The sequence below is a fragment of the Microtus ochrogaster genome, chromosome 15, assembly GCF_000317375.1.
Source record: "Microtus ochrogaster isolate Prairie Vole_2 chromosome 15, MicOch1.0, whole genome shotgun sequence".
In the NCBI taxonomy this organism is placed as follows: Eukaryota; Metazoa; Chordata; class Mammalia; order Rodentia; family Cricetidae; genus Microtus; species Microtus ochrogaster.
The window spans coordinates 30,858,832-30,880,488 of NC_022017.1; the positions used below are offsets into that span (position 1 = coordinate 30,858,832).

Genomic DNA, 21,657 nt, shown 5'->3' on the forward strand with positions numbered 1-21,657 from the left:
GCCACCACTGCCCGGCTCCTTTGGATTTTTTATGCTGATTTTTAGCCAGAAGACTGTCAAGACACAACAGGATTGACAAGCACAGGCAGAAAGTGAGATGGGCGTGCTCCATAATTTCATTAGCAAACGGTGTTACCTGTACTGCGGCTGAACACTGTCTTGCCTTTGTCATCCTGAATGGTGGCACATCCCACACATCCAGTAGTCTAGGTGATGCCCTTGAGAGAGCGTCCTCAGCAGGTGGGTGGACTCTAGCTTAGGTCTGCGTGCAGAACTGGCCTGAGACCTTGTGGATCTTTGCACTACTAAGAATAGGCTCTGGGAGCATGAGCTGTCCACAGCCTCCTTCCTGCCTTTGGTGCCTGTGTTGAAAGCTACAGTGAACAGGGAATGGGTACCAGTTTAGCCAGCTACATGATGGACCACAGCCACACAGAGAAGTAAGTGGCAGCTCAGGGACTTAGAGCTGGGATGCTCTAGCTGCCTCTGCCTACTTAGCACAGCCCTGGACTAGGAAGACGCCAATGGGTCTGCCCAGCTATGCACAGTGTCAGATGAAATAAGAACGAGGAAAGAGTTTGAAATACCAGCAAACCTGCATCTGCATGGTCCTACGGCTGCAGTTGTAGGCAGAACTCTTCCCAGATTAACTCTTGTCCTTTGGAGATCCATAAGGAAGGTACCTCAAAGTGAGTCTAAGCTCGCACCATAGTGTGTCTTGTCTCACACTGGCACAGAGCCTTGAGAGAGGTCCCCTTGCCCCTCCATCAGCTCATGTGTGTAAACATCGACAGCCTATGTCTGCAGGGCTACTGCTCACACTGTGAGTGCAGACGAGAACTCCATTTAATGAACATGGCTTTACAGGGAAGAAACCGCGAATGGTCTCAGTGTAGTTCCTCTGGGGTGACTGGAGGAGAGGCTGGAGTCAGCCTGGCCCACCATGACTGATTCTGTCTGATCAGGAGAGGGCTTGTCTCCCTGGCAGGTATACCCCTGTTGGCCGCTCCTTCTTCACTGCATCTGAAGGCTGTTCCAACCCCCTGGGCGGGGGACGAGAAGTATGGTTTGGCTTCCACCAGTCTGTCCGACCTTCTCTTTGGAAAATGATGCTGAATATTGACGGTAAGAAAAATCCATTCACTGCTGGGTGATTGGCGCCTATGCAGCCTCTATTGCATGAGGTGGAGATCTGAAAATATGCAGAGGAGCCAGGCATTAGGAGGAAGGTTTCTCATAGCCACCTCTAGCCTCTGTGTCACCAGCTTGTGCCAGTCGTGTTTGATATCTGAGGTGGTTTCTAGTTGGGTATTGGAACCTTTGAAGTATTCCATTCCCAGGAACCCTTGAGCCAGCCTGGGGAACTGGCTCTGCCAGGACCTGTGCATGACTAGGATACCCCAGGAGTGGGATTTCTACACCCCTCACTTTCGCTCCACATTTCCTGATTACTCAAAGTTTTTACACTGAGAGAAGGGCACCACTAGGTGCCAATGGATGAGCAGCTTCGGCAGTATGTTAGACCTGTCACTGCTGTGACAAGTACCTAGAAGAAACCATTTAAAGCAGTAAAGATCGGCTCAGGGTTTCAGAGGACTCAGTCGAAACTACGCTGATGTGTCATTCTGAAGCCAAATGCCACACTGCAAAGAGGCCGTGAGACAGCACAGCTGCTCACCTCAATTGCGGTGGCTGGAAGGGGCCAGGGAGAAATGCTTTCTGGGACGCGCACCCAGCAATCTACTTCTCCAGTCAAGACCTCCTGAGTTTTTACAGCCTCCCATAAACTCCATCCAGTTGTGACTCCATCAGTCCCCACCCCACGATCCAGGGAGCTCTCAGTGATGGGGTCCATGTGACCTTCTTTTGGGACACTATAGCTTGCATGCTGTCCCCTCCTGCTTCAGGAGACTCAGGACCATACTTCCCTCTGCCAGAGACCAACAGTCTGGAGGAATGATGCCTCCTCTCATGTAGGAGAGAGGTCCTGGCAGCAGCTCCGGGAGCCCCCAGAGCACTTCTCGCTCAGGTGCATACTAATTGCGAAAGAATTGAGTGAATGGAAAATCCCAGAAATGCCTCTTGCACGAGGTGGCCAGAAAAGCCTACAGGATCCAAGGTCCTGACTATCCTGTCAGGCTAGACTTGTTCATGACCACAGTAATTCTTTGGGTGACTACTTCAATGCAGCCAGTCCCTTACCATTGGCTGTGGTCAGTCCTACCTGGGGTGTAGAGCTCTGGGCCTAGTGGGCGTTGGTTTTCTCATCACAAAGGGCCAAGGGGCACACCATAGGGGAGAAATGGAGGGCAGGCCTTCTGAGCAGTTGCTAGTTAGTCACATCAATGTCTCTGGACGCATCCATCAAACGCTCCTGTCTGTCTCTCTCTTTTCCTGCACACAGTATCAGCCACAGCGTTTTATAAGGCACAGCCTGTGATCGAGTTCGTCTGTGAAGTTTTGGATTTTAAAAGTATTGAAGAGCAACAAAAACCTCTGACAGATTCCCAAAGGGTAAAGTTTACCAAAGAAATTAAAGGTAAAGAAGCCCCCAGCACAGCAGGCTAGGGAGTGAGGGCCCCCTCTGTGCCTGCCCACACATGGATGGATGGGTTCTTGTTCCACTCTGAAGGAGGAGTGACCCACAAGGCATACTGACTTTGAGCCCGTGACTCTAATGAGGACAACCACATGGTGTGGGACATCCCCCGAGCCACAAACTTAGGGCTAGAATCACCCTGAAAGAAGGGTAGTGGTAACACCCAAATCTTACTATGCTGCATTTTGCTGGCAGAAGGCATCTCTGGACAGGTGGCTCCAGACCTGCATCTATCCAGTTCTGAGGATAGCCTGCATTTCTTACTCCTCTCCTTAGAACCCCATGGCTTTAAATGTTGCCAAAGTTGCCATGTGTGAAAACTGATTCCGGGGCGGGGGGGGGGGGGGGGGAGTCTTGACAAGAGTCACTCTGATGCCTGCTGTCTGTCACCAGGTCTAAAGGTGGAGATAACGGGCGGGGGGGGGGGGGGGGAGGGGAAGTCTTGACAAGAGTCACTCTGATGCCTGCTGTCTGTCACCAGGTCTAAAGGTGGAGATAACGCACTGTGGTCAGATGAAGAGAAAGTACCGTGTCTGCAATGTGACCCGTCGGCCTGCCAGTCACCAAACGTAAGGCAGCTAAAACAGCCATCCCTCCTTCCTGTCACTCAGATTCCCAGACACTGGAAGCCATGGGACTGTCCTGCAAGGATTTATTTGTGCTCCTAAAATGCTAGTAGCTACCTCTGTGGCTCATTCACTCTCCTTCTGCAAAGGGGCTGGATAAATGGCTCAGTAGTTAAGAGCGTGTATTGCTTTTTATTTGGTTCCCAGCACCTGTGTTGGGAAGCTTACAACCGCCTATAGCTCCAGCTGCAGTGCCCAGCATGTACTGCCCTGGTGCCCACACCCACACACCAAATCCACACACATACACACATAATTTAAAATAGGATAGATGGGATTTTTTGTTTTTGCTTTTAAATTTTTATCTTTTTTTCTTTTTGTATGATTTTTTTTCTTTTTGTATGATTTTTTTTCCTGCATGTATGTCTTTTCACCACATGTGTACTTTGTCCTGATGGAGGTCAAAATGGGCATCAGATCCCCTGGAACAGGAGTTGTAGGTGGCTATCAGCTACTGTGTGGGTACTGGAAACTGGACCCTCTGCAAGAGCAGCCAGTGCTCTTAACCCCTACTTAAGAGTCACCGTGTTCTGCTGGGAAATAGACTTCTGGATTCATCTTCCTGTGTCCTGCACTGTCTAGTAGAAACTGGTTGGTGTGTTTCTTAGATGTCTATGTAGTCGCTGTTTCCCAACAGGCACGGGCAGCCTGAGAGCTGAGAGGCTCTGGAATAGTCCAGGAGCTAGTTGAGGCGTTTGCTGCCTGCTTGGTCTGGGAGGCGTGTTGGAACTCTAGTGTCCAGGGAGCCTGGAGGCCCTTGCCTGAGTCACCTCTTTCCGCAGGTTCCCGCTGCAGCAGGAGAGTGGGCAGACAGTGGAGTGTACAGTGGCCCAGTACTTCAAAGACAGGCACAAACTGGTTCTGCGCTACCCCCACCTCCCGTGTTTACAAGTTGGACAGGAGCAGAAACACACCTACCTTCCCTTGGAGGCAAGTCTCTGCACTTTACGCTCTACTGGGGATGAAAAGCCTCAATCCAGCCCAGCCTCACTGTTGCTGAAAGACCCAGCCAACTCATGGCATCGTTGAGATTTGGCCCTTTTGTGTACCCCTCCCCCCAAAGTTTCTTGAGATTATCAGCTTGGTTGGGAATCCCCCTCCTCTTTCTTCGATAGGATCTCACTTTGTTGCCCTGGCTGACTTGGAATTCTCAATGTAGGCCAGGCTGGCCCCCACCTCAGATCCCACCTACCTCAGCCTTGTGAGCCCTGGGATGATGGTGTCTTCCTTAGATTTTCTGATATGGTTATGGAACACCATGGCCAAAAGCAACTTGGGAGAAAGGGCTAAAGTCACATACTCTCCCACACCACAGTTGACCAGGAAGTCAGGGCAGATACTCCATCTGCTTGGGAATCTAGAGAGAGGTAGGAGCTGTTACAGAGGCCATGGACCTGTGCTGCTAACTGCCTTGTTCCCCATGGTTTGCAGACTGCTTTCTTATGGGGCCCAGGGTAACATCAACCACGATACAATGGGCCGTCCCACATCAATCACTAATTAGGAGAATACCCTGCATGCCTGCCTACAACCAGTTACTTTTTTCCCTCAGTATTCTTAATGATTATTTGGGATTTCATATCCTGCACTTTGATCAGACTCACTTCCAAGTCTTCCTGGATCTGCATCTCACCCTTGTGTGCTGCCTCCCACGTGCTCGTGGTCAGACTCCCAGTAGCAAGCCCCTAAGGAAAGCTTGAATAGTCCTCCGTTGTGGAGAGCTACACCTCAGCATCCTTACCATTATTTTTAAGAGTTCTCTTTGATGGTTTTCTGTCTAGGCCTGTTACTTGGGTGGGATGGGGGGTACAGGCTACGGCCCCATCTTGGGGAAGCAGTTTATCAGTTGAGGCTCCCTCCCCTCAGATGACTATAGCTTATGATAAATTGACATAAAACTAGCCAGCACAACAGATGTGAGCCACTCACTATGCCCAGCTCAAATCCAGTGTTCCCATCAGTGCCACCAAAGCTGAAGGATGCAGTTGTGTGAGGTCAGGTTTGTTCTGCTGTGAGTGGTAGGCTATGGAGCAGCCCCACCACTGGCTAGGGCTCTGACTTGGGTACTGAGTCCCTGAAAACCGTCTCTCTCCCACAGTTCATATGTTGACATGTGTGTCTTCTTTATATAGGTCTGTAACATAGTGGCTGGACAGAGATGTATAAAAAAATTAACAGACAATCAGACCTCAACCATGATCAGAGCCACTGCCAGGTCGGCACCCGATCGGCAAGAGGAGATCAGCAAATTGGTGAGCACTGGGTTCTCAGGTTCCTCCGGGATGGGGCACCATGGCAAGGCCAGCCTGAGCACACACTGCTGTGCTGGAGCAGGGATGACCCTCAGGAGGAGCAGAGGCCTTCACTGACTCGTCTTCCTCTTTTTCCTAAAGATGCGAAGTGCGAGTTTCAATACAGACCCGTATGTTCGCGAATTTGGAATCATGGTCAAAGATGAGATGACAGATGTGACGGGACGGGTTCTGCAGCCTCCCTCCATCCTCTACGGGGGCAGGGTAGGTGCAGGCGGATGGTGTGGGGTGTGTGCGCGTGCACACGAGGTGGATTAGCCATGTGTGCTCTCAGGTTTGTAGCCGCCCGTACCTGTGGGGTAAGCACTGGGTACTGCAGATGGCTGCTCTGAGCTACTCCCATTGGACCCGTGTATGACAAAGACTCTACCTTTTGGGTCCTTTTTTAAAGTCTGCACATTGCTTTTAGTGTTTCTAACAGTCTGTCTTAACATCAAAAATTTCACTTCATTCTTAAGGAAGAGGTTTCGTGGATGGTGTCTGACTCTTCTCAGCCCCATTCATTATTCTAACCGCCCATTCATCTGATTCCACTCAACCGCATCTGTTTATCCAGTTCTAGGCACCGTATCCTTCTGTCTTCTCATTCCTTCATCCCTTCTATCCATCCATCCATTCGGCTCTTCATTGCTATCCACCTACTTGTTCATCATCTCTCTGGCCATCCTCTTTCCTCATCTAGCTTGCCGGCCCCCCTCCAGAATCCGCCATGCTGTACACGTGTGTGGGCTGTCTGCATTGCTAGTTAGGGATACTGGAGCCAGTCCAGTCATGCTTGAAGAGTCTTCATTGATCAGGGGGACCAGCAGCCACAGGGTTTCCATTTGTTTCCTCACATTCCAAACCACTTTCTATTTTCAGAACAAAGCGATTGCCACCCCTGTCCAAGGTGTGTGGGACATGAGAAACAAGCAGTTCCACACAGGCATCGAGATAAAGGTGTGGGCCATCGCCTGCTTCGCACCCCAGCGCCAGTGCACTGAAGTCCACCTGAAGTAAGCCTGCTTGAGACTGCAGAGGGCCTGCTCCTCAGCCTAGCACTGACCTGAGAGTGTCAGGTCACTGGCCGGGGAGCCTGGTGCCGACAAGAATGTGCTCTGGGGCTCTAGGGTTGTACTTTGGGTTGTACTTTTGTTCCAAGGTTAGAGGGAAAATGAGACATTTGTGTTCTGCCTCTCTGGGAGATAGTAAAGGGAGGTCCCCAAAACTTGCAGAGTGTAGCTGTCACCTGACCGATGACCGACTCAGCAAGAGGCTATTGAGTGATGCTGTCCAGTGCAAGCCAGAGTTCCTGACTGGAGGCTGTCACCCACTGATTGATTGGTGGCATCTGCTTCTAATAGAATGAGCCAGAAGCCCAGAGCAAAGAAAGCCAAAGCAGAGACTGGGTGTTAGTGATCTCCTGCCCAGCTTCATCCTTGGCCTCTCTGTCCAGAAGCAAACCCACCTGCTGGCATAAAGGCAGGTGCACACATGAATCTGTAAATGCAGCATATGGGAAGGTGTGGATACTGACCCTATAGATAGGAACCTTCACTGCTGATTAGACACGTTCTTGCTCTGGAACTGAGCGTAGACTCAGTCAGTCTCGGGGTCCCCTGAGTTGGGGTCTCCTGACCTTGCTTGGCTCTCACTTGCCCTGCTTTCTCTTGAGTCTGTATCTCCAAGCCTGGTTGTACGCACCAGAGCAGCAGGGAAAACCCACAAGGCAACTAATGGAATGGGTGGGTTGTTTTACTAGAGAGTTGCTTAGGTCTGCACGGCACAAAAAAACTGCACTAAGGGAAGGCAGCAAGCATGCGTTTTTTAAGCTGCCATTTCATCCCAGGGTTGTCGCCCCTGGGCCTTCCAGGTATGTAGTGTCAGTATTCTGGCATCTGCACCTACCTGCCCTTGGGGTCCTGACAGGCTATGTCCTCAGCTGCAGACACTAAGAGCACCTCCTGTGCACATTCACTATGTTCCCTTTTAAAAGGGCCCTGCCCACCTCCCACCTCTTTCTCTGTCTTTCTGTCTGTCTCTACCACTTCTCTCTTTTTTGCTGTTCCCATCCCCAGCGGCCAGTCTCCCTCTTCCCTTTCCCCTCCATATGAACTCTGTTGCATGGCATTTTTTTCTCTCGCGCAAGGCTTTTTTTTTTTTTTTTTAAACCACAGCATATAGCCCACTCACCTTTTCCACAGGTTGACATAGTTTTGACTTCTGGCTTTATCTGAAATTTAACTCTAGAATGGTGTGGTGCCTACCTCCTAACCCTGTCCCTCAGAGGCCGAGGCAATAGAATCCTGAGTTTGAAGCCATCCTGGGCTACCAAAAGTAAATAAAAACCTTAATTCTCCATTTTTAAAACAGTTTATGCATCCCAAGGTTAGCCTGGAGCTATAGACCCTCCTTTCTCTCCCAGATGCTGAAACCACAGGCATCCACCACTGTGCCTGGAATAGTCAGTCTTAGGGATGAATGATTGTGCGTGCTATCAAGTACTCTGTCAACTGAGCGACATCCCCAGCTCTGAAAAAACTTAATTCTAACCTCCATAAACATGCTTTTTTGTTTGTTTGTTTTTGGGTTGTTTTTTTTTTTTTGTGGCGGGGGGGGGGCAGGATTTCTCTTTGTAGCCCTGGCTCTTCTGGAACTCTGTAGAACAGGTTAGCCTTGAATTCAGAGATCCACCTGCCTCTGCCTCCCACGTGCTGGGATTAAAGGCGTGGGCCACCAACACTCAGAAACGTGCTTCCCCCCACCTCCCCACTTTGTAAATCTTATTCAGAACCACTAGTTGATGACTTCCTTCCCATCTGTTATACATCTCAGCAAGGTTGCCTTTCCCCTCAGGTCCTTCACAGAGCAACTGAGGAAGATCTCGAGAGATGCTGGGATGCCCATCCAGGGTCAGCCCTGCTTCTGTAAATATGCCCAGGGGGCAGACAGTGTGGAGCCCATGTTCCGGCATCTGAAGAATACCTACGCTGGTCTTCAGCTGGTGGTTGTCATCCTACCTGGCAAGACTCCTGTGTATGGTGGGTGCCAGCTATCCGCAGGCTTCAGGGAGTTCCAGTGGGTGGACGTTGCCTGATGTTCCCCTTCATGTTGCCTGAACTAAGTGGTTGCTTCTTGCCTGGCCCTGAGTCCGAGAGGGGAAAGGGGATCTGGTTGCTCTAGTCGGTGTTTGGAATCATCCTTGTTGTCTTGCATGAGGCCACAGTCCCAGGAATCTAGCAACTCCAGGTGACCCATAACTTGACTTTAGGGTTGGTTTTATCTTCATGCTCTGGCACAATTGTCAGGTAGAAGAGAGTCCCCTAATAATGCCAGTGTTCCCTGAGGAAGCCCTACTAACTCCTGATTCCTCAGAACCCAGTCAGCATGGATGACCTCTGCTACCACTGCAGACAAGGTGGACTTCTCTGTTGGAGGGTAGTTGCTCAGTCATCAATGCAGAGCCGGGAAATACTGGTGAGAGGGAATGTTCAGGAGGTCCTTGAGTGTATGGACAGGTCTGCAAGGTGAGAGGAATTTGCCCACAAGCTTCCAGTCAGAAGGGTGCTGATGTGAGCTCTAGTGGTGCGGGAACCAAGAAAGGCAACTATGACTGCCTGATGCTTGTCAGCAGTAGAGGGTCAGAGAACAGTCCCATCAAGGCCATGCTTCTCCCTCCAAGTTCAAAGAAGGCTTTCTCAATGTGGTGGTGTTTGGATGCTATGAGTGTTACCCCTGGAGTCCTGGTTTCCAGAATAGCCCAAAGAGCAGTGGCCAGCTGCTTCAGGAAGGAATCTGGGAATGGGGGAATAGGGATCCCACAGCTTTTGATGTTGGTTCTGTGTTCGCCGAAGGTTTTGAGGAGGCTGGCACTTTCATTTTTAGCACTCCAGGCATTTGCTTAACGTGAGGGCTCATTCCTGCTGAGGGCCGACTGAAGCTGCAGTCATAGCCGGTTCTGCTCACCCTGCCCTGGGCCCGGGGTCACACATGGGTGGTGTGTGATGCGCCTCCAGCTCCCCATCCTGTCGGGGGTGAGGCAGGCACAGGTTCCTGGCAGTGCTACCGCAGGATTCCACCAGGAGCTCTGCCCCTCCACCTGCCAGCATCTTCCACAGACTGGCTGCAGGTGCCTGGTGCAGTCCAAGTGGGGGCAGAAGACAGCTGCTTCTCTTTGGGGGCTGTGACATGTGCACTTCTGCTCCACAGCTGAGGTCAAGCGTGTGGGAGACACGGTGCTGGGGATGGCCACACAGTGCGTGCAGATGAAGAACGTGCAGAGGACCACGCCACAGACCCTGTCCAATCTCTGCTTAAAAATCAACGTCAAACTGGGAGGCGTCAACAACATCCTGCTGCCACAGGGCAGGTGAGGAGACGGCACCCTGCACACCACCGCTGGTTTGAATGGTCAGTTGAGAGGTGCCCACAGTCCGCGTGGGATGAGTCCGGGGCCCTCAGAATCAGGAAGTCCTGGGGTGGGTAAGTGCTGTGGCTAGGCTCCCTAATAGTTGAAGATTAGTGCGGAGGGCAACTGCCACCCCTGCTCCCTGTGCTGAGGTCGAGACAGGTTCATCTGGAACGGCCAGGAAATGGCTTCCACTCTTGTCACTTGGTCCTTGGAGCATTAGTGCAGTGTAGACTCCTAGTTCCCTCTTTGACTCCCAGCTTACTACTAGGATCAGAGCACTCTGGACCGAAAGCTGCATGTAGGAGCCAGTGTTGATGGGTCCTATGCCTAGGCCATGAAATCAGGCCTAGCAAGCACTGACTGCCAGCATGCGCCGTAGGGCTAAGGGCTGGACTTGTGGAACTATCTTCTTCCTTGTGTGCCTCCTGAGGGGTTAGAGGTCGAGGCCAAAGTTAATGTTTGCCCTTTCCTGGACTGTGATCCTGTGATAGAGGCAAAAGAAGAGAGTGACCATAGTAATCGTTTTGGTTGAGGGAACTGTCTCCGAACACCAGGGGAATGATGGGCAAGCCTATATTCTGGGGGACTGGCTGTAGCTCTCAGACTGAAGGGGGAGAATGGCAGTCATCTCTAGCTCTTAGTCTAGTTAGTGTAAAGACGTGAAAGAGGAGTGGCTTGGGCTGGGCACCTGCACTCTGGCCTGCCACAGGAGATAGGAGGAGGCAAGGTGTCCTCTGGTATTAAAGCCATGAGCCTGAGCGAGCACCCTTGAGTGAATAGCAAGATCTGAGCCCTGTGCCCAGGATAAAGTTCAGGGACACGGGTAGTAGACAGGTGGAGGCATCAAGGGAGTGTGTCTTGCATCACAGAATGCCAATGGGCCACACTATGTGGTTTGATCATTGGACCAGTGCTGTGGAAGTCACTGGAGACCTTGAAAGAGGAATCATGTTATCATGACAGCATGGAGTTGAGTTAGGAGGAACCTGGGAGGCAGCAGCAGGCTGGGCTCATGGGAAGCTTTGTTGGACTACAGATAAAAAATGAGAGGAAGCCAAGGGCAAGTGTGCCTTTGCTTATGGCATGTGAGTCACATCCAGCCACATGGAGGAACACAGCTGCTGTCTGGCTGTGCCATCTAGGTGGCCTGGTGATGGCAGACAGTGATCAGGATCTGGAGGGTAGCACCCAGCTCCTGATCTGTCATCAGAGACCAGGGGACACAAGCATCTTAAATATGGCAGACCACAGTGCTGTGAACTGTCAGTCTTAGAAGTCACAGGCAACGTACCTAACCCTTGCTGGAAAGGCTACAGAGATGCTTATCTTCCCCCTCAGAAAGTGCTTTCTCTTCTGTGTCTATGTCCTGAGTGGCTGCTAAGGGGTAGGGGTTTGTCCAGGAGAATTCCTGTTGTAGTCATTCCCTGGGCCTTTGCTGAAACTGACTCACTGAGAGATTAGAACAAAGTGAAGTCACCTCAGGTAGAGATGTGCTCAGCTGGTGTCATGGTTGCTCATGACCTGGGGGTCTTAACACAGAGTACTGTCTGGAGGAGTCAGTCCCCACACACTTAGGGACAAAAATGCCCTCTGGCCACCTCAACTTTCCCTGCTAACAGGTGTCAAAATGTCTTCTGGTTCTTGTGATAGTCTCAGGCCACCTTTAGCAAAGTCAGTCTCTTTTGGCATTGAGGGTTATGTGTAGGGCCTGACAGTCAATAAGAATCAAGGAACCAGATGTGGAAGCATAGTCTTATGATCCCAGAATTTGAGAGGTAGAGACAGGAGGATCAGAAGTCCAAGGCCAGGCTGGGACACATGAGACTATGTCTCAAAAGAAAACTGCAGGAAGGCAGACAGGACGCCTGAACCCCTTTCTGATGCCCATGCTGCACACCCTCTCCAGCCATAAGCAGACAGTGGGTGCGGGTGTGGGCTGCTGGCTTCTGTGTTCTTGTTGTGTCTTACAAGAGCAGTCACAATGGAAATAGAGATAGGTGTGCTGCTCCTAGTGGCTCCGTATGATAGGCCAGGCCCCTACAGTACAGGAGACAGGAGAAGCCTGGTAGTTCTCTGGGTGGTCCATGGAGGGCTGTTGTTTCTGTCTCCCCTGTATTCACTATATACACTGCCCCCCCAGGGACTGAGCATTCAGCCTGGCAGTCTCAGCTAGAATTGGTGGGCATGAAGGTGATGGCTGGGATATTGGGAGATGGCATGCATGCTGTGGCTAGAAAACTCCTGTGCTCTGGCAACCCTGAGGGAATGAGTCGGGGCTGGTGAGATCCTGGAGTAACCCTAGGGAAGTAGAAGGTTGAACAAGGCACCCCCAGTGCCCAGACAAGACCGCATTGTTTAACCCAATGGGCGGGCCTTCTGTGGATCTTTAAGGATAGGATCCTGATGGAGTTGCTGGGGGTGTCTCTTGGTAAAGTGCACACATACATGAGGCCCTGGGTTCAAGCTCCAGCACAGTGAAAACAGATGGGTTTGGCGGTTCATGCTTTTGTCATCCAGGCACTGAGGTAGAAGCAGGAGATCTCTTGGGAAATGTCCATTTTAGGGCTAGGGTTGCCCCCGAGAGGGAGAGGAATAATAATGTCAGGCATCCATGCATTGTCTGAAGCCTGGGTTGCCAACACCCACTTTCTTACAGGCCTCCAGTGTTCCAGCAACCTGTCATCTTCCTGGGAGCCGATGTCACCCACCCGCCAGCTGGGGATGGAAAGAAGCCTTCGATCGCTGCCGTAAGTACCCACACTTCCCTCTGCTCTCTTCTGGTGCCCTGCTGATCAGGTGCCAGTGGTCGTTTGCAGTGGTGTGGCAAGAACGCCATGGAGCTCGCTCATCTGCCTGGTTGCTCAGATCGTAAGCTAATGGCAAAGGGGTGGCTAGAGGGGAATCCAAGGATGTCACAGCGGTTTGTAGACTGCCACCTACCCTGCTGTCTGGTGCATTTGGTGGGCTTCCCCCGTCCAAGACAGCCACTCCCTCTGCTCTCAGAAGACCACCCTGTCCTGTTAGAGAGGCCAGCTGTGTACTTCAGTAGTGAGGTTTGCCCCGTTGGGGTGCAGAGTGACAAGGGGGTGTCCTCTCACGTCACTCTAGTCAGAGTGCAGGGCTCTGGAGCCAGGGTGGCTGAGTGTCTGGAAGGAAACAACAGGCTCTTTGGGTCATCTGTACCTTCCTGCACAATCAGCTTCTCTGACATCAGTGCCACAGAGGCGCCCACCTGCTGTGGAGTGGGATCGAATTGCCTGGGCATAGCAGCCTACAGATGGGTACAGCCTTGGTTAGAGTGTGCCCCAGCACCCTTTACTTGGCATGGCAATACCAGCCTTATACCCAGCTGAGCCTCAGCCTCGAGCCACACTCTGCTGTTTCTCTCCTGTAATTACGCTTAATCTTTCTGGGCTTTTCATGTGTGCTTTTGCTGTTGCCCTTAGGATTGTGAAAGGGGGAGAGGCACTTGCTCTGTGCCTGGCTTATAGCAGATGCTAAACAGGCTCAGTATCATTGTTTAATCTGTCTTAAGGGGGGGGATGACATGTAGGACAGGACCCCCCCATTTGCATCATGTGTGCAGTGCACAGTTCAGGCTTGGATTGTAGGTGGCATCCACAGCCAGGATCCCAGGTCTTTTGCCACATTGGTCTCTACCTGGTCACCATTTTTGTTTTTTCTGGTTCACTGGGCACAGATCCTCTAAGTTTTGAAGTGTATTAGTCCAAAATGCGTGTGTACACACACACACACTCTCTCTCTCTTATAGCATGTAGTATTACAATGAAAAGGCCGAGAATAATCAGTAGTTGTTTAGTTCATGAGGTTGGATGTCTCTGCAATCCCAGCTGCTGGTGTTTAGTCTAAATTGGAATCTGCCTGCAGCAACAGTAATGGACAAACTGGCCAACAAGAGCTTGGGCAAGCAGGCAAAAACAAAAGGCTGCCACTAGGTGTGACTCAGATTTAGAGTGGATCTTCTCACCTCTGACAATGCAGTCTAGAAAATCCCTTGCAGCGTTCCCGGCAGCTCGAGTGTAAGCTGATGGCAGAAGTAGGGGAGCTGACAAACAAGATCAGGTTTTAGAGCCAGGCTTCTCAACTTCTAAGGAGCAGATATCTATGTGTTTATTCCTGGTGCCCACAGTTCTCAGTCAGTAGGAATAGGTTTCCATTCATGTTGACTTATTCTATTTATACCAACTTGCAAAACTTTAGGGTCTATTTAAGAGGGAAACTGTTAGTTTGGGAGAAAAGCTGTAACCCCGGGCAGGGTTAGAACAAGGAATTCTGTAAAGCTTCTCAGAGGGGTAGCAGGTCACCTGCTTCCCAGGGACATGGGGCCCTTCCCTTAGAGCTTTCAAGGAATAAGGAAGTACAGCTCAGAAATGGGCAGGTCCTAGCTGTAACGGTCCCCATGGTCCCCTGATCTCAACCCTAGAAGGATCGTGGTTTGCACTCTGGCTCTCCTATTTGCTTCTTCAGATGACCCCTTGTGACCTTCCTAGGGACAGAAATCTGGTGACACTAAGTCTTTGATGTGCATATGGCTTTTTGGAGAAGTGTTTGCTCTAAACAAGAGGCACCCCCAGTTGCTATTTTGCACAGATAATTCAACCACGTCTGACCTTACACACAGGCTAAGTTTTGCCTTTTCGGTTTCTTCCCCCCTGTTTTTTTGGTTTTCCCGTTTTTTGAGACAGCGTTTCTCTATGTAGCAACCCTGGCTGTCCTGAATCTCGCTCTGTAAACCAGGCTGTCATGGAACTCAGAATGAGTTCCCGCCTCTTCCTTCCAAGCGCTGGGGTTTTTTTTGTTTTTGTTTTTTTTTTTTGGTTTTTTGAGACAGGGTTTCTCTGTGGTTTTGGAGCCTGTCCTGGAACTAGCTCTTGTAGACCAGGCTGGTCTTGAACTCACAAAGATCCGCCTGCCTCTGCCTCCCTAGTGCTGGGATTAAAGGCAGGCGCCACCACCCCCCGGCCAGTTTTGCCTTTTCTTGTGTACTTTAGGGCAAATGTCTCATCTTTGGAAGGTATTTAGCAGCCCCTTCTGCTGTGAGGGACATTGTGGGGAGATGCTTCTTTGCAGGACCCTAGAAGGAGGGACCCCTGAAGCCCTTGCCACTTGCTGACTGTATGTCCCACAGGTTGTGGGCAGCATGGACGCACACCCCAACCGCTACTGCGCCACCGTGCGTGTACAGCAGCATCGACAGGAGATCATCCAGGACCTGGCTGCCATGGTGCGGGAGCTGCTCATTCAGTTCTATAAATCGACACGCTTCAAGCCCACTCGCATCATCTTCTACAGAGATGGTGTCTCTGAAGGCCAGTTCCAGCAGGTAGGCTGCACCAAACTGTCTTCTTGGCTTTTGTTGATTGGCTGGTCACAGTGTGGAAGGCAGAATATGTGTTTGGGCTGTGCTGCATGAGATTTTGAGGCCCGTGGTGGGGGAAGGCAGGAGTGGAGTTGTGGATACAAGCTTGGGCAGTGGAGACCTAGGTGAGGGTAGAACCTGGCCAAGGAATATGAGAATTTGTGTTTAGGGTCCGATGACAATTTGGAGCTCTTTGAAGGTGGTGTCTAGGGACCAATACAGTGGATGTGGAGAGCTGTAAGCCCAGGTCAGTGAGAAGAGGGGACATGTAGGTATTCCAGCCAAACTGCAGTAGCAGTATGAGCCCATTGTGACCTGGAACTCAAGAAGCCACTGCCCTGGGGTTCCCCCGCTGGCCCAGGCTAGTTCCTTCTCCACCTCACCCAGCATCCCAGCAGCTGCTTTCTTGGGAGCCGGTGGCAGGGAATGGAGAAATAAGACATATGGGTCACACTCAGTGAGGAGGATGGGTCCCACCTTCTTGGGGAGCGTTGGTATCTGCCCTGGACATTCCTAAGGTCTGAAGTGCTTGGGATTCTACTTGCCTTGATCACAGGCTGATGGCGTACAACAGGGGACATATACTCATGGTTCTGCCTCAGACTTCCTGGCCAAGCCCTAGAACTGTGCTCTGCAAGAACCTTGGTGACAGCTTCCACAATGCACTTTTGTGACCAGAGCCCTGCTGCCTTTAAGTAGAACCCCTGTGCTCCTAGTTTTTGCGCATGCTCCTCCCTGGTAGAGAGGCTGCATCTGCCTGTCTCAGCTCTCCCCCTCAGAGAATCCCGAAATCCCCATGACTGTATTGTCTCACTGGAATTCTAGGCATACTTTAGAAACATTAAATCTGAGGTGCCAGGCGTGGCACCTTTAATCCCAGCTCTCAGGAGGCAGAGGCAGGCAGATCTCTGTGAGTTCCGGTCCTGCAAGGGCAGTGTAGCAAGCCCTTGTCTCAGAAAGAAAGGCTTGGGGGGGGGGACGGACGGACACAGAGACAAAGCTGGAGAGCCCCTGGCTTTAGTTTATATCTGCAGGCCCAGCTGCTCTGGAGTCTTGGGTGGGAAGAGTGCTTAAGTTAAGACTTTGAGGATAGGCTGAGGGAGACACTATCTCAGCAAAAGTCCCCGCACTTATATATAGCAAACCCTGACATGCGTTACATGAAATCTTCAATGCAGCTGGACGGAATGGCTCTTGCTGAGTGCTGCGTGGTGGCGGAGCCAAGCAGCCCAGGTCTGATTCAAGATAGCGTTTGCTCGGTTCGCCTTTCCTTTACTCTCAGGAAGCAAGCAAGTGGCAAATGGCTCAGTTGTCCATGTCCATGAGTCTTCATAGTGCTGTTTACTGAGCACCATGAGACCACAGTTTGTTTGTTTTTTAATATTTATTTATTATGTATACAATATTCTGTCTGAATGTATGTCTGCAGGCCAGAAGAGGGCACCAGACCCCATTACAGATGGTTGTGAGCCACCATGTGGTTGCTGGGAATTGAACTCAGGACCTTTGGAAGAGCAGGCAATGCTCTTAACCTCCAGCCCCGATACCGTGCAGTTTTGTGTGCTTTCTAATTTTAAGCATGAAGCCTGGGTGCCCTCGGTAGTCTCCATGTAGATAAAAGTTTGGTCATAATTTTTACTACCACTTCTATATAAACTTGAGTTTTCTGGAATAGGGGAACCTCAATTAAGAAATTGTCTCAATCAGGCATCATATCTGTGGGACAGTTTCATATTGCTACTTGACATAAGGGCACCGTCTACTATGGCAGTGCCGTCCCTGGACAGGTCGGCCTGGGCTGTATGAGAAAAGCTAGCTGTGCTGAGTTTAGTTTGCATGCTGTTAACCCCAGCAGTGAGGAGGCAGAGGAGGTAGATCGCTGTGAATTCAGGGCCATTCTTGTTCACATCGTCAGTTACAGGCTAATCAGAATGAATAAAGATGAAAGAAAACAAGCTAGCAAGTAACATACTTCATGTTTTCTGTTGAGTTTCTACCCCTCCTTCCCTCGGCTGTGATCTGGAAGTATAAGCTAGGTATAGAGAAACCCTGTTCTCTTTCTTTCTTTTTTGCTTTTTTCGAGACAGGGTTTCTCTGTGGTTTTGGAGCCTGTCCTGGAACTAGCTCTTGTAGACCATGCTGGTCTCGAACTCACAGAGATCCGCCTGCCTCTGCCTCCCGAGTGCTGGGATTAAAGGCGTGCACCACCACCGCCCGGCAACCCTGTTCTCTCAAGTCTGCATTTGGCCAGTCTTTTTATCAGGACAGCCGGCAGAAGGCACAGTGGCTCACTGGCCCAGTGATGGCTAAGCTGCCTGCAGAGCAAGGCCCCTGATGCCTGCCCCTATCCTGCAGGTCCTCCATCACGAGCTGCTGGCCATCCGAGAGGCCTGCATCAAGCTGGAGAAGGACTATCAGCCAGGGATCACGTTCATCGTGGTGCAGAAGCGCCACCACACACGCCTCTTCTGCACAGATAAGAATGAGCGGGTGAGTCACAGCCCTGTGGCTGCCAAAATCTGGGGAGCCTGTTTGGAGAGGCTGGACTTCATGAGGAAGGCACAGGCATGAAATGTCATTTTCCCAATAAATGATCTAGAGGTGTTTCGGGGGGAAGAAATCCTGTCAGAGCTCATGCGGGCCTAGTGATTAAACTCAGATCCTCTGCTTGCATGGCACACACTGCACTGATCTCCTAAGACCCAGAAAAGTGTTTTCTCTGCTTTTAACACTACAATGATGCCCACAGTTGTATATAGGGCACTTGCCTGGGAGACATAGGTTGCCCAAAGGGGCGGGAGTTCAGGGTGTCTATCAGAGCCTGAAGCCAATACTGGGAGTGCAAGACCTATCGGGCTAGGATCATCACACCATGGTGGTTATTGCAGTTCAGCTTGGCCCAGTGGCCTCCAGGGTAGCTCAGTATTTGTGGGGAGGTATTTCTTGCCACAGTGAAAGGAACCACTCACCAATAAAATACTGTAGCTGTGATCACCAGTGTTCCCAGAGCTGTGTACTAAAATGACATAGAGGGGAAAGGACCAACTAAAGCTTACAGAACCTCGAGGGGAAATGACAGGTACAGGGTCACGGGTGGATGCTGTAACACACCTGCCAGAACCTGAACCAGGCAGGAATGAGTGGGAGCAGAGAGTGGGGTGTGGTGAGAAGGGCAGCAGGTGGTGGACTCCCGTGGGAGGACACAGAAATCTGGGGTGGTTTCCAAACCTTGATCTTGTAGAAACCACATGTTTTGATCATTATGCAAATGAGGTTTTAGAGTGCTTGACACTTTCACTTTGCTGCCCGTAGCTCATGCATTAAAGATAGAACAAATAAGCCGGGCGATGGTGGCGCACGCCTTTAATCCCAGCACTCGGGAGGCAGAGGCAGGCGGATCTCTGTGAGTTCGAGACCAGCCTGGTCTACAAGAGCTAGTTCCAGGACAGGCTCCAAAACCACAGAGAAACCCTGTCTCAAAAAAAACAAAAACAAGCAAATAAAAAAAAGATAGAACAAATAGAAACTCCAGAGCGCTCACAGCTGAACAAAACCAAATGGTTTCATACCAAATCAGCTCAGCTTGGAGACGTGAGTGCATTTATTATAAATGTGAAATTACCCTGCAGACCATGAAGGGAAGCTGTGGAGCCTGCAGCCCTATGTCTTTGTTGCCAGGGGTATTAGGGCTTCCTTCCCCAGAGTGGGCAATAATTAGAAGATAGTGAAGATGTGGTGTGATTCTGCTTCCCGGAATGTGCAGGGGGCAGAGGATCCCCTCCAGGGAAGCAGAGGAGACTGGCGATGTCAGTTCCTACAGATGTGACTCTTAGCTAATGGATTTTGTAGTATGTCCCAGATGCCTATAGAGGAGTTATGTGTATTTACAAAATCAACTCAGGAACTTAACCCAAAAGTTCATTTTTGAAAGTCACCATTCCAGAAAGCATTCTAGGCAGATTTCTCACCCAAACCTCAGCTGTTGGTCCTCAGAGAGGGTGGCAGAGAACACTATAGAAACAACATCATTCATGCAGTTTTAGAGAGGAGACAGGGTATTTACGTGTGGACAGACATGAACATGTGACTGGGATCCGCCCTGTATGTCCAGTCCTCAGCCCCTCGACCACGAGTCTCCACTTCTTTCCCTGGCCCTGCCTACAAGGATAAGGCTGTTGGGAGGACTGCCCAAGACATGGCCCCCAGTCCCCATGCGTTGTTAAAGAGGCGATGCCCACGCTGGGGTGGGGGTGCAGATCCATAGCCAGCTCGGAGCACAGTTCTGACAGTGTGTGTCCATGCTGCCAACACAAGAAGTGGAGATGGTGTGTGGAATTGTTTAGCTAAGCATAGTCACGCATGCCTGCTATTCCACACTCTGGGGCGTGCCATGAGTTGAGTCCAGTCTGCAGTATTCAGTGAGTTCTAGTTCAGTCTGGGCTACACGAGACTCTGTCTATAAATAAACAATAGAGGGATTTCATGGCATTATTGCTGTGCTAGTAAGAAAAGTACAAAGTAACTACCCCAGTGGAGTCTCTGTCTCTGTCTCTGTCTCTCTCTCTCTCTCTCTCTCTCTCTCTCTCTCTCTCTCTCTCTCTCATAAAAGAAATGTTTCTAGCTAAGCACAATGATACACAATGCTATTTCAGCACTTGGGAGGTGATGGTGGGGATATCATGAGTTGGTCTCATCCTTAGCCACATAGAGAGTTGGAGCCTATTTAATGCAGATCCTTTAGAAAACAGACTGCTTGAAGGGAGCATCTGGCTGCAGCGTAAACAACAAGCTCTGCCCACCGTCCTGCCACACCTGATGAGCTCTCTCTGTTGCTGCAGGTTGGGAAGAGTGGGAACATTCCAGCAGGCACAACCGTAGACACGAAAATCACCCATCCGACTGAATTTGACTTCTACCTGTGCAGTCATGCCGGCATCCAGGTAAGGAGGGAAGCTCCGTTTGACGGTCTGGAGTGTTTGCAGTGTTGTCGTACATTTGAGATGTGTTGTGAGTATACCTACGGGGCTCCAGATCATTCTGTGGCCGGGAGAGGTGGCCTCGGGCCCAGGTACCAAGACTGTTTTTGGGTCAGACACTGGGAAAGAAGAGGTAGCAGGAACCTGTGTGGAAGTGGGTGTGGTGAGACCATTGTGGAAGGGACAGCAGTGGTCAAGGGGTACAGAGTGCTCATCCTGACAGCGAGTGAGCTAGAAGTTGAGGCTACAGGAAGCTGCCCTAGTTGGGGCCTGAAGGAGTTCAAGCTCAGCTGCATGCTGGCTACCAATAAAATGCCAGGACAAGAAGGGTGCTGGAATGCTCTGTGACTTCTGGAAGCCAGCATCCTACCATCTTCCTACTGCTAGAGTAAGGTGTTTGTGATAGCAGGTAGACAGGGAGGAGCCGCCGCTCTTTCTGCTAGGTGAATGCCACTTTTCCTTGCAGGATTCTTTGGAGGGAAAAGCACCATCAAATATTCCCAACCCCTACTTTTTAAATGTTAAAATGTTGTGTCTCTCTGTCTCTGTCTCTGTCTCTCTCTCATAAAAGAAATGTTTCTACCTAAGCACAATGATACACGATGCTATTTCAGCACTTGGGAGGTTGTGGGGTTTTTTTTCTTGGTATAATAAATAAAACATTGTAGAATATCCAGTATATCTAGGGGGCATTGTCTTTCACTCAGCCCCTTCTAAAATGTTATTTTTTATTGCTACATTAGATTTCTGGGATGTGGGGTACAATGTGATATTTTAACACAGGTATGCAGCCTATGACGGTAGGGTGGAGTAGTCTTCACACCCATCAGGCACCTCAGACTTTGAACAAACAGTTTCTCTGTATTAGAAACATTGAAAATTTTCTCTGCTGGCTGTCTTGAGTCTTGGCTGCATTAATATTACTCTGAGATGGGCATGATTTTGATATGGCCTCAAATTTGAATCCTCCTTCCTCAGCCTCCCAAGAGCGGACTCACAGATGTGTGCCAGCATGCCCGACTTAGCAGGAATAATTATTGTTGTTCTTGGTAAAGGTCTGCTCCTGTTGACTCTTGTGACCTCTGACCTCTTTCAGGGGACAAGCCGTCCTTCTCACTACCACGTGCTTTGGGATGACAATCGTTTCTCATCAGATGAGCTGCAGATTCTGACCTACCAGCTGTGTCACACCTACGTGCGCTGCACACGCTCTGTGTCCATACCGGCACCAGCCTACTACGCTCACCTGGTGGCCTTCCGCGCCAGATACCACCTGGTGGATAAAGAACATGACAGGTAAGTGTCACACCTGGAAAGGGGGTTTGAGACAAGGCTGGTTTCTTTTTCTTTTTTTTTTTTTGGTTTCTCTGTGGT

The 21,657-nt window shown here is 50.5% G+C and overlaps 1 protein-coding gene across 1 annotated transcript in view; it reads left to right on the top strand.

The window, feature by feature from the left end:
• Positions 1-21,657, top strand: part of Ago2 (argonaute 2, RISC catalytic component) — a 40,147-nt gene that overhangs the window by 17,073 nt on the left and 1,417 nt on the right. Inside the window, exons 5-18 of the mRNA XM_005354520.3 lie at positions 989-1,125; positions 2,405-2,539; positions 3,081-3,168; positions 4,008-4,155; positions 5,358-5,477; positions 5,619-5,741; positions 6,399-6,532; positions 8,373-8,557; positions 9,726-9,885; positions 12,584-12,674; positions 15,077-15,271; positions 17,663-17,797; positions 20,146-20,247; positions 21,380-21,579. Coding sequence (XP_005354577.2) covers positions 989-1,125; positions 2,405-2,539; positions 3,081-3,168; positions 4,008-4,155; positions 5,358-5,477; positions 5,619-5,741; positions 6,399-6,532; positions 8,373-8,557; positions 9,726-9,885; positions 12,584-12,674; positions 15,077-15,271; positions 17,663-17,797; positions 20,146-20,247; positions 21,380-21,579 — 1,953 coding nt within the window. The remainder of the gene's footprint in view (positions 1-988; positions 1,126-2,404; positions 2,540-3,080; positions 3,169-4,007; positions 4,156-5,357; positions 5,478-5,618; positions 5,742-6,398; positions 6,533-8,372; positions 8,558-9,725; positions 9,886-12,583; positions 12,675-15,076; positions 15,272-17,662; positions 17,798-20,145; positions 20,248-21,379; positions 21,580-21,657) is intronic.